Source organism: Lampetra fluviatilis, chromosome 13, assembly GCF_964198595.1.
Source record: "Lampetra fluviatilis chromosome 13, kcLamFluv1.1, whole genome shotgun sequence".
In the NCBI taxonomy this organism is placed as follows: domain Eukaryota; kingdom Metazoa; phylum Chordata; class Hyperoartia; order Petromyzontiformes; family Petromyzontidae; genus Lampetra; species Lampetra fluviatilis.
The window spans coordinates 4017251-4030107 of record NC_136287.1 but is presented as its reverse complement, the minus strand read 5'-3'; the positions used below and the strand labels follow the sequence as shown (position 1 = coordinate 4030107).

Here is a 12857-nt window from a genome sequence, read left to right as displayed (position 1 = left end):
AACACTGGACCGCAGGCGACAGCACGACGAGCGAACGCTTAATCCAACGATGGACTTGGACACGCAGACACCTGCCACCACGACTTGGAGGTACCCAGAGCTGCCGTGATGTAATGGTCTGCATGCACACTGAACTTGCAAATTTCCCATGTTTTTGTTTCAAATAAGCCAACTCTGGACTGGTTAAAACCTCCCATCAGCAGTGTGACCTTGTGAAAGGCCCAAAACAGAAGATCCCTGGTTTTGATCTTCTGCTAAGCTCACGGGTCCACGCTAAACCGCATCTGCACAAACCATGGCAGATGCGGATACCTGATACACAAATGGAAAATAAAAAAAACTCTAGTGGTGCGACTGCGGTCATCCAGAACAGACCACAAAACATATAACGATGCAATGCCCGATCCATGAACACGAAGGAGACATCACAGCGATACTGCGCTGCTCCTGCCGCAAGTTGTCTGGCTTGACCGCCTGAATATGAAATTGTCGTTGATGCTCTGCATCTAGGTCAGCCATAGAAATGAGGTAGTGTGGCATGTGGATCAAACATTCAGACTAAATTGTGACCTGTCTGATCCAGGTCAAAATCCCACCTTTTCGAAAGGATTTACATTTATAGGGCGCATTCACGTCTCGGCAACTCAAAGCACCCGGCGACATTCCAATGCCTTGCTGCAGTCTAACCTAGGGGACCCTCAAGTGGCAGTCGTTCCAGTGCGGCAAAAGGTGCGTGCAGTTCAAAGCCTGCGAATGAGGATTACATCTGCCAGTAAGGGGGGCGATGTTGCTGTAGGCGTTCCGAATGAATTCAATTAAAGTATTGGTGCGTGAGCATGCTGAATGAAAAGAGACACGATATTTGAATATCAGCATTTTAATGAAAGCAATAGTGACCCAATGAATTAAATAAATACTGCAATAAAAACCTTATTTTAAAGTACACAAGCAAGCTCATGAAATTTCAGTGTGCTCATAATTTGAAAAGGGCACATTGTTATGTATTGTTGATCAGGAATGCACTGGCCATGCTTGCGCACGCAAACATGCCAGCAGAATTTTGTGTTTCTGTGTTGCTCATTTACATAAACGCAACTACGTAATGATCATCGATGAGCAAACCGCTTGTACAAAAAAACCTACATTCTTAAAAAGAATGCCCACTAACAGCAAAGCAGAAAGTTGCATCAATAACGTTGTCCTGCATAGACTGCGAAACCATCCCTTACTTGACTTTGCACGCTGACAGTGGCTCGAACCAATGAAACAAAATATTTAAAAAAAACTACATAACATCACATTTCTGCACTATTGCACAGTAATTGGACTTTTAAAATGAAAAACGATTTCGGCAATTAATTTGCACTTAAGTATACATTTCAGTGTTGTCTTAAAATTATTACAGTACTGTACAACAAAGAACCATGTTGCACCACGTTGTCAGTGGCAGATTTAAATCGCTCACCGTTTCATCTGAATCTAAACTCCACCAGACAAGTGCGACGAAATACCCTTTTTCCACCGACTTATCGCCGAGCCAGAAACAAACCATGAAGCAATCTGAATCTTGCTTGGGGCCAAGCAGGGCCAGGGTTAATGATTTTCATCACACGTTGCGCACATTGCATCAATCGGTACATGGACTGACACAACGTACGTTCATAGTGTGTGATGTGGGCAGCATGGCTTGGGTTCTGCAGTGGAAAAACAAACTCAGTACCTCCTGACTCACGTCGCAGCCCGCTATTGCAGTGGAAAAAGAAAAGAGGTAAAATGGCCAAACAACACGCTCCTGCGACGAGAAGAGCTGCATTTTAATTAAAAATTAAAATCCCTGCAAAATTATAATTTCTGATTTGTGTTTCGTAGTACCTACAAGAAGTATACATTCAATTCCTGACAATACAATAAGTACTATGGGTTTTATTTTTGGTCTTTTTTAAGTGCTGAAACATTACTTGGGGTGACATTATTCTTTTTGTTTCTGCACTTGAATCACAATTTACAGTAAAAAGCATATTAAACACTGTTTTGAGAATATTTTGTTGAATACAGAGGCTCATGTCTTAAATAGTGAAATCCCTGACGTCAGTACATTTTACGACATGAGTCGTATTACTTAACGCTACGTGTAGACTTGTAACCGCCACAGTAATGTGTCTCACACTGGCTCGTGCCCATCAATAGAGAGATGCTTCCCTCATTGCTGTGAAGGATATAGGGGTGCAGACTTTATCTGGAGATTAAAACTCAAAATTAAAATTAACGGTATAATAATTTCCAATTCTCAAAACCTTCACACCATCCCTCATATATATACGTGTATGAGAGAGCATACGTTTGCAACTCGCATTGCCGTTGTAATATTAAACCGTACAACAAAATAAAGGCCAGGAATAAAACACGGTGTCAACCAGGACGTGACACTAGAATTCATACATTCAGATAAATGCATAAAAAGGTCCCTTTCAGTTGTTGCACACTTTACAAGAAACCCTCTAACTCTGACAACAGTGTACATTTCTATCAGACAGTGGCATGTGAAGACGTGGTCCCTGCAGCTGCCCCAACATCACCAAACAGTGACCTTCCAGGCTCATTCCAGGTTCACCGCTCATTCCGCTACTTCGGGTGTATTCTCCCGACGCCGGCTTCGGCAGAGATGAACTTCTTCGTCTCCCCCGTGGGACCTTCGTCCTCGCTCTCCGCCTCGTCCTGACGCGGCGAGTAGGACGTCTCCTCCTCGTCCTCCTCGGCGCGGGGGCTCACGGCGTCGTACGCGGGCCGCTTGCCACGCAGGGCGGCGGCGAGTTGGAGCCCGCCGAAGACCACGCAGAAGAGCACGGCCATGACCCCGCACACCACGAGCCCCGTGAGCAGCGCCGAGAACGCCTTCGTGCCGTCGCCCGTGCCCACCCCCTTGACCTTCTTCCCTTCGGCCACGCCGATGACATCGCTCCCTCCGCCTCGCGTGGTGCCACCCGCGACGCTCGCAGCGGGCACGATCCTCGAGTTGTTGCTGGGACCCGGCGGCGGCGGCAGCGCGGCGGTGAGAGCGGGAGTGCCGTTCGGCGCCGTCATCGGTGAAAGAGTCGCGGCGCTCGGGGTCCGCTTTTCGGTGGCGGCGTCCGGCAGGGTAGCGCAGCGCTGCTCTCCGGAGACGAGCTCGGAGCCGGGCGGGCAGCTCAGGCAGTCGCTGTCGGAGTGGCCGCCGCACTGGGCGCACGAGGCGTGGCACGGGAGGCAGGCGGCGCTTGCGAAAAACCCGGCGGGGCACTCCCAAACGCAGGTGCCCTGGTGCAGCAGTAGCGCAGGGTCGCACGCTGCCAACACACACGGGCATAGCGGTCACTGCCGGCGTCGTAGCGTCTGCAGCGCGGATCGACACGGGAGGATGGCGTACCTGTACTGGCCTCTTGCAAATCCACTGCTGGATGAAGGCCTCCTCGTGACGTTGGGCTATAGGACAGTAGGACAATGGATTTTGCTGCACTGTGCCCTCTACTTCTCACATCACATTTGTCTTATGTCAATCATTGATAAGACCGTGGCCTTAAAAGAAACAATATGATAGGCGAAGTATCAGGCAATGGTCCTTATGCATGAGCGAGGAAGAAGAGCATATTTTTTTTCTTTTAAGGCCAGTTTTTTCGATGACTTCTTTTTTTTAACTTGTCAATTGTGCTTGTGCACCGCTACCAAAACACAGCCAAGGTGGCTCAGTGGAAGATTGCGAGTTCAAATCCTGCATGGGGGTTGAGCACCGCTTCGCGCGAGGTCAACAGCGGTGTCCCCCAATGGCTAAACTCACCCCTGCCAAAGGAAGGTAAAATTTCCACCACTGGCTCTCAAGGCTGTGAACAGCAGATGAGCAGCGCCTCAACGCTCCCTTGATCAGGAAATCTTTTTTGACTTTTTCGCTTTGGTGATCGTCACACTCGGGTGATTGTTTTAGGGAAAAATAACAAACCGGAAAAAATGCTGCAACGCTCAGCCTGCGCTGCTTCAGCCAACTATTTACCGTGGGCGGGCCTCATCTAATAAAATTAATAGCCGTAGAAACGTTTTAACGTTGACTTACATAAACCACAAAAATACCAATGTGTGCCAAAACAAATAAAACATTAGTATTTTTAAAAAAATCACACCCACGTGTGAAATGTATCATCCCTTTTATTTGCTTACGTTGCCAAGAAACTGGTGTTGTGAAACGTGTCAAGGAATGCAGCGCTCACTGATGTTGGTCACGCGCATTGGGCTGCTGTGACCAGTCGCTTCGGAGGCCCCCACCAACTGCGCCGCAGGTGCACATTTGGGCACCGTCGCCTCACCCCGACACCTTTTACGACCACATTCAATTAACTCTCTCGACGCCCATCTTACGCACACCGGTGAAGTAACGAGAGGCGTGGATTCCTCACGGGCAAAAACCCCCCCTAACGCCCGAGGGTTGTCCTCCACTCGCTGCTGAAGGCTCAGTCCCCCTTAATTATTATAGTCAAGACAAACCTTGTTGTTAGTTCACGGGCTTTTCTACAAAGTTCACCAATTGGGTGAACACCCATTACCACAAATGTATGTGCACATCTGCTTCAGTTCAGCGAATCGGCATTCATTTGCGTAGGCTCGCCGAGATTTGTTAAAAGTTTGTTCAACGTTGACTGTGCCACGCTCGATGGGAATTACACAAATCGACACCGCCCCCTTACCGCAAGACTACTACAGACTAGGTCTGAAACACAGCGCCTTCGCGATGGCCTTGTACTATAATAAGAATGGCACGAACAACAAACTTACTTGCGATGTAATCTTTTTTTATATTTATTTTTTACGCGCCCACTTCCTCCCCCCCCCACCATTTAAACAAGGTCACGGTGCAGGGTCATTGTGATACTTGCCGACGCAATTCTCTTTGTCATCCCATTGCCGGCAGGCGGCTCTCGGTGTAGGCGAAGGTGTCGCCGAGGACGAGGGGGTGGTCGTTGACGGCGATGCCCCCGTGGGTCGGGCTGTGGTCTTGCTCGAAGGCTGGGCTGCAGGCCCAGGCGTCTGTGCCATGGCGGTCGCTGCTATGTCGTCACCGCCGCTTGCCGTTCCGTACAGCACCAGGGTGAAGTTTATGAGTGTCCCTGATGTGCAAAATAGGGCGACAGCAGAAGCACTTTTCACGAGCACGAATCGCAGCTCCGAGAATTTACTACATTTTGAGTTTCAATGTTACAGCAAAAAAGAAATGTTTCTTTCCGTGACAAGGCACGGTAACTTGAAAAGATTTTCGCCAGTTCGATTCGATCTCCTGGCACGGCAGTTGAAACAATTCGAACGTTTTTTAAATCCGTCCTGTTCATATAGCGATATAAATCGGTGCACCACAGTTAGTCATGGGCAGGCCGCGTGTTGTGGGGGTAAAGTGCATACTCCCACCTCCTCCTAAACATCATCGAGAACAGAGTAGGCCAAATACCATACATATAGGCTCTCAAGAGCTCCATCTAGTAGAGACTTCCACCAACAGTAGCACGAGCAAGAGATTTCAGGGCTGTGTCTCCAACCACTGTGAAATCCGCTCTTGTGGGCTCTTCTCAACAACACGGGAGTTATGCACTTGCTCTGTAAGCGTTCCAGATAAAGGTTCATCTTAGCTGGGCACTACGCCGATAGAACAATAGCAATAACATTTTTAAATAAGATGAGAAAAAACTCATGTCACCAGAGCTTCATTTTTCACAGCATATTTCCCAGTGCCCCCCAGACACTACCCCACCCCCTCCCTTCCCCAGTGCCTCCCCCAGGCAGCTCGAGCTAAAATGAAGCGCCGATTGTGGGAGACGCACCGTAGTTGTGGGACGATCCCTTGTCGATCTCCAGGGTCCACTCCCCGGCGGGGTCCTCGTCCCATGAGTGGGTGGTCATGAAGGCCCAGCCATCAAAGCCCTCGGAGGAGAAGTCGTGGGGCCTGGCCACACGCCCAGCAAGCACGGCGTCACCCCCACCCACCACCGACCCCGGCAACTTATCCCCAAAGCTCTCTCGCCTACGCACTGAAGACGCTTTGAAGCTCCGTAACATACAAAAAATTCCACGAGAATGTGGTTTGGTCCCCAAATTAGTCAAATGTGTTTTTTGTTTGTCCCTTCAGTATGTCTCTTTCATAAAAATAGCTTCACTTATGAACAGTCTCCTGTACGGTCAACTCACAGGTTTATGCATGCACCCATGTACAGTATAAAGTGGAGATACTGAACAGATTTTGTTTGCTGTTCCTATTGCTCAGTATTGCAGCTAACACGTACAAACTCACACCAACATAGGCATAACAGTGAGCGAGCCCGCAAGATTGTACAGCGAGTCCTTCGTGAAGACACATGAATACATTGAGATTTCACATTCTCAAAAACCTATCAATGTTACGATTAATATTTCAGCCGCAGTCTCTAACGCACATTCTTTTCTCATTAGACCCATTACACACATACACACATACGCATGTGTGCATAGAAAACAAGCACGACGTTGATTTGAGCAGTTCATCTTCATTATTGTGACAGGGGCATCTGAAAAAGTTGGTAAAATAGCTCGCCCCTGGGCGAGGGATGCTCCAAGGAGCGATAATCGCATGAGGTATGTGAGGGAATACTTCTGGAATGCAGCTGCCATGCATCAAGACGCCCAAGGCGATGGGAATAACTTTATCCGCACGGCAGCCAAACCAAGCGTAATTATTCGGTGTGAAATTGACGATTAATTTATTCTTCATCCGCTGCTGGATATAGGGCCCACCACTCTTGTAATATAGGTCTCTACTCACTGTGGAAAAGCGAGGCAGATGCATTTGTCCCCGATTCAATATAGCGGAGGAACTGGAACTCTCAGCACCAGCAGCGAAGGGTTTGGGCAGCATCACGCTGAGCAACATGTGGCACGAGCCAAAAATAAACCGGAGCGTCGCAAAACTATCCAGCACATGCCTGACACTCTCATCATCGTCATTGTCATGAACTCTCCACTGCTCGATAGAGACCTCCCCATACTGCTGCCATCTCCCATGAATCTTGTCAAAAGTAAATATAACAGTCTTTATAACTAGGATGATTACATCAACTGTCATTTTAACCGTCCAATAGCCTTGCTGCAGTCTAGCCAAGGCGACCCCAGTGACCACCATCCCTACGTGGCACAAGGGGCATGCAGCAACCGCCTGCAAAGCGAGCATTAGTCTACCAGTAGGAGGCAATAATGCTTTGCGGCTTTTCCCAATTAAGTAATTTCCGAGTAATTTATCAAATTTGGCAAATTCAGATCATGACCTCAGCACGCATCAATGTCACAGGATCTTTAAAGTCCCCCGTGAATCAGACTAACGACTGCAACACAGCCTTACCGGGGGGCGAGCAGGGTGGAGCGAGTGCCTGCGGGGCTGGTGAGGTAGATGGTGAGGTCTCCCCTCCGGTTGAACGTCAGGGAGATCTTGGCCTGCACGTGCTCCAGCGAGGTGACGTGGTCCTTCGTGCCCCTGCATGCGTCCACCACCTGCTTCACCACCAGCCGGTCCGAGATGCTCCTGGGAACAAAGACAGCGTGGGGGGGGGGGTGCGTTTTCAGCAGATGCGTGGCATGAGGTGGCTCTGTCACTCAGCACCGCACGCCTCGCACGTCAAGCCCACCACGCACATGATCTCTGCAGCTGACCGAGCTCAAGATGGAATCCATTGCATTCTCGGGTCCTTGAGATCGATCATCGAGACCAGCTCTCGGCTTCAAGGCAGGCTTGAGGATATTTCACAGTTCTTGGCCTTGGCTTTGAGGATGTGGCCTTGGTGTGAGGACTTGGCTTAGGGGTGCAAGCAATGACGCTGGCCTCAGTGTACAGGATCCGGCCTTGACTAGCTTGACACTGGCCTCCGCCTAAAAGGCACCTGGCCTTGGCCTCCGCCTTGTGGCTTTCAGCCTCGACCTGAGCCTTGATCTCATGGGTCAGGGCCATGAATCCCACACAGAATATATGTCGCAACTGTGGGCGACAGCAGTTGGGTAATTCCACAGATGAGAATCTCACGGCAAAGAATAAAACATCAACGTAATGCTACATACGAGGGTGGTAATTTTTAAGGTAATTATGGTTTTAGAAAATATAGTTCGTTATACATTACATGGAATACGTTGATGGCCTGACACACACGAAAATGAAGGCAGCATCCATCCCAGTGTGGAAACAAAAGTTAGTATTTCTGAGCACGTGTGACACCGTGGTATTTGAGCACTTCCCCCTTATCTAGGAAGGTGGACAAATCCATTCTGACATCCAGTCCTAATTGGTTGACACAATATGCCAAAAGTGAAACGTCAAACTCGTGACTATTCTAATAACTACCCATATCTTTAAAGTGTCTGAAACGTATGTGCAATAGTGTGGAACTTCCCAGTAATTGGCCTTTGCACACGATGCAACTATACATGCTTCGTGTAAATAAAACCACAATTACTCATATGTATGTGTAGAGTCGTGCTTCGTGATGCCCAGTGGGATTGTAGACTCAGCCGGAGACCAGGGTTGAATATTCAGGGCTGCTTGAATATTCACGCCAACATCCGCACTCTCTCTCCCGACTCCCTCGACCTTCGTCCACGCTACCTTGTACTCCCCCACCCGTAGCCTCCTGTGTCTCTCTGGCCCAGGAGCCTTTCTACCTGCTACCTGGCTCCTCTCTCTCTCTCTCTGACTCTCCTTTGTCTCTGACCCCTCCCCTTCCATCCAGGTTCCCCTTTTACCCCCTTAGCCCGGGCTCCTCCCTTCTACCTGGCTCTCCTCCTTCTACCTGGCTCCCCCTCTAGCAGACGTCTCACTCTGTCTACTACTGACCCTCCTCTCTCTCTCGCCCTTCTGGCACTCCCCTTTCTGCTTTGGCCCCTTCCCGCGGTCGCCCCTCGTTGGGTCCCCGCAGTACTCCTCTACACATGTAAAGGTTGAGATAGATATATAGCAGCTCCGAAGGTTGTGAATTGTGATGTTATGGGACCAATTCCTGGTTAATGTTGACTTGACCAACTTATTGGTACACTTGAACCACTTTATGGAATGTTTGCAGTGGTTGTTTTCTCATAAGACTCATCCCAGTATTAGTAATTTGGAAGTTCAACCACTGGTTCAGCTGTCACATCAGATGAACATCACCCAATTATCACTGCAGGGTGGGGAAAAGTTGACTCTTTTCGGAAGGACGGCGACATTGCTGTAGAAAAAACTAAAAAAAACTCGTGTTGGTTTACGATAACCCATGTTTGTTTAGTGGCGAGTTTAAAGGTTATTGTTGAACATACATTCGAATGCAGCAGGAACAGCAAAGGCAAATAAAATCTGTGAGTGTGACAGGACGAGCAGGACATTACAGAGCGATCCGTACTTGTGATCGCTGCTGAGGTCGATGGAACAGATCCTCTGAGGTCCCACCGTCGTCCAATTTGTGGCCAACGAAACCATGGTCCCTGCATCGAGCAGCCCATATCCGTACGAGTGGCTCACTGCATTGGGCGTCAGGAACAACAAAACAAACCAGAGACGGCTCATGATCTACCGTTATACATGACGGTATGTATGTTGAACTTCTTTTGCACCGTACGTCGGCATCGGTGCTATTCGGAGGTGCGGGGGAAGGACAACAAACTACCTACGTAGAACAAAATCTTAGCAATCGTTCTGAAAGATTAATTCTAAACAGGCACTTAAATCCACATATTCCCAACTTGAAACGTTTCAGTTTGGCCACGAGAGGTCCGAATGGAAATTTTATTCGTCGAGTGACGCCAATAGCACAATGTGAATGCAATTGGATAAAAATTAACCCGTAAAAACTAAGTTTTTCACTATAAATCCTTTATATGCGTGGCGGCTAGAGTCCTCTCGTCCTCTGGCTTGAGATGGCTGCCACCGATGGGTCAGATGATTGCCTGCCATCATTAAGCAATTGGTAATTAAATATAAAAAAAAAAAAATCCTAAAAACTGTAAAGTTATGGAAAAAAATTTTCACGAAAATAAATTGTCACGCACAACGAGTCTGTGTGCAAAATGTCAGCTCGATTGGATCACGGGAAGTGGGTTAAAAAACGACCGAAAGATTTGCACGGTCGTAAGCGCGCAAGCAAGCAAGCGAGTGAACTTAATATAAAGGATTTAAAAAAGACCCGCCATTAAATACAAACGCAGAGAGTCACCACTCCGATGGGTTTAACGAAGCTGGACCTGAGACGTACGCCACCCGCTCGGTCACCTTTGCGGCCAACGCCATTGGTGACCCAGTCCCTCGCGGAGAGGAACGCTGGGTTGGAGGTCCTCACGACCAGGTGCTGCATATCTCTCCACGTCAGCTTGGGGCTGCGCAGCACACGGGCAGCGTAGGGCAGAACAGCGCAGGGCACATGGAGAATCAGCCCAACCGCAAGACACTGGCTAAAACCCCCATCGCGCGACGTTCAAACAGCAGTGTCTGCCGTGAAAACTGTTGCAGGCCAAGTCACGGTGATCATCAGAAATGCTAAATGAAAAGACGTTGCCCACCAACAGCTTGCTTATGCCACTGTTGGCAGAAAGGGCCCCCCCCCTCTCTCAACCAGAGGGAAGGGGGGGCCCTCCACTCGCCACTAGAAGTTCTCAACAACCACTCTGGAGTGTATTTGGTCTACTCGTTCAGACTGGAAGTACCCACACTATACCCCACCACACAAGACTGTGGTGTACCCATTTATGATTCGTGCTGCTAGGTGGACAAAGTCGGGGGGCGCGGGGAGAGTTAAAAAAAACCTGCCCCATTGTTTCAACTGCTGCGCCGTTGTGAGGATGTCCCTCCAAACTCGGGATTTCAAGTCAAGTGTGCTATCCATCACACCACGGCCACATCCCCTTGGTCGTCCTCATACCAGCGGCGTATTAAGCGGTTGTGCACATGAAGGGTCAACTCCATAAAACACTTCAGTTACATTAGTCATGTGAGGAAACCTGAGAAACGACAGAGTTAAAAAAAAAACCCGACCGCAATGTTCGATCTTATGCCAGGCCAGCTCAGGGCAGCAAGTTCCCACACTAAATTTAACAATTCCCCAGCAACCCCTCCCCCTCCACGCCATCCCTCCTCACAAACCTTTCCGCAATCCGCCCAGGCTTCAAAACATTTGTTGCCCGTTGTGTTTTTGTTTAACATTATTTTCATCCCTGGACAGCCTCGTCCAAAAAAAAAAACTCCCACCGGCTGCACCGTAGCCTCACGCCAGAACACCCTCCCCCACCCACACCCCACCGTACCACCGTACCAACACTACAACCACCCCACACCCCTAACCACACGCCACTACTGCAGCCACACCACATCTGGACTGCGCGAGCGCCACAAATCTGCCGAGCGTGCGGTGGCGGAGGGCGCGGGCCGTGCGTACTTGGCCTCCAGGACGAGGGCGATGATGCCGGCGGCAAGGGGTGCCGAGGCCGACGTGCCCGTGTGGCTCGATGTGCAGCGCATGCGGAGGTCCGTGGTCACCTGTCACAGAGAGAGAGAGAAAGATCAACCACCGTGGAGACTTTGCCACACCGCTGGGGGCAGACGCTGGCTAGCGAACACCTACGAAGGATGGCATGGCACACGTGGGTGGTGGTGGGTGGTCAGTTGATCGCTTTTCATCTGAAAACGTCGACTCCCGACACTTGAGAAACCCAGTTTCACCAGGTTGTGGCTGAACGGATTCGAACCCAGGATCTCCAGGATGCAGGCTCGGTGCATCGATCTGCTACTATCATTCGGAGCGACCGGGCGAGGGGTGTTGTTCGAAAATATGCACTTAGAGCTGAATTGTATTCGTATGTGGGCCAGAGGTCAGGTTCAATTGTAAACACAGCAATCAACAATACACAGTGGTGCCAGAATGAAATGCACTACATGTGATATTCAGTCTACACATTCAAAAACATAGCTATGAAGAAGGGATACTGCTCAAACGTCACATTATATATCATATGTCCTTTTATGGCAGCCTTGTTAACAGATGTGTTGAGTTTTAGTTATTGGCGCTTGTGCACCCACCACTGCCAACGCAGCATCACACAAGAATGCAATAATACGTGTTTAAGTCAGGTTTTGGCTCTCTGCAGGCCTGACCAGGGAAACAATACAAACCGTCATCAGCAATTTTTCACAGATGTAAATTCACAAGCTTAAATACATCGGTTAACAAAGTGAAATACCGAACTTTGCATTTTTTTTCTTTCAAACATTTTATTATTCATCTTTGGAGACACACCCTTTGAGAAAAAATATTGGAGGAATTTAAAGTAGCATTCACGAGTGGGGGGGGAATTTGCAACATCGAACCAAACAGGAGGCCAGACAGACCCTGGGTTCTGCCGACATCGGAATGAGGAGAGGGCGTGAAGCTGTGAGCGGAGGTTTTCTCTTCAGCGGACGCAATCGACTCCACAACAAAAACAGAACCAGTTAATTTTGCGGGAGTTCACTTACTACGGGGCTGTAATCTGATGAAGACAAGCGAGTCGCATCACATGCCATGGATTTGTTCCCCGTCTCCACCCCCCACCCCGCTCCACAACAAAGTATATTAGCTGCATAATAAACCAACCAAAACAAATACAAAAAATCTTGGCAGCTTGGCAACCGGGCACCAACAAAACATCGGATACACCCAGCAGCTGCACAGCGCAAATGCATAGCTTGGAGAAATCTCTAAAGCTGCGATATGTGCTGCATATATACATATGAGCAGACCTCAGTTCTGTTGTGTCTTCACATACAAATATAAAGAGCACATTTATACATGTACTTTGGACTATCGGCCAATCGATTGTCCAATCCGATT

The 12857-nt window shown here is 49.0% G+C and overlaps 1 protein-coding gene across 1 annotated transcript in view; it reads right to left on the bottom strand.

Moving 5' to 3' along the window:
* Positions 1-879: 879 nt before the first annotated feature.
* LOC144935438 (furin-like) overlaps positions 880-12857 on the bottom strand; it is a 53457-nt gene continuing 41479 nt past the window's right edge. The window contains exons 9-15 of the mRNA XM_078862072.1: positions 11427-11527; positions 10268-10371; positions 9402-9519; positions 7382-7561; positions 5835-5956; positions 4899-5129; positions 880-3323 (exon numbers count right to left, since the gene is read on the bottom strand). Of these exons, the coding sequence (XP_078718198.1) occupies positions 2623-3323; positions 4899-5129; positions 5835-5956; positions 7382-7561; positions 9402-9519; positions 10268-10371; positions 11427-11527 (1557 nt within the window). The 3' untranslated portion in view covers positions 880-2622. The remainder of the gene's footprint in view (positions 3324-4898; positions 5130-5834; positions 5957-7381; positions 7562-9401; positions 9520-10267; positions 10372-11426; positions 11528-12857) is intronic.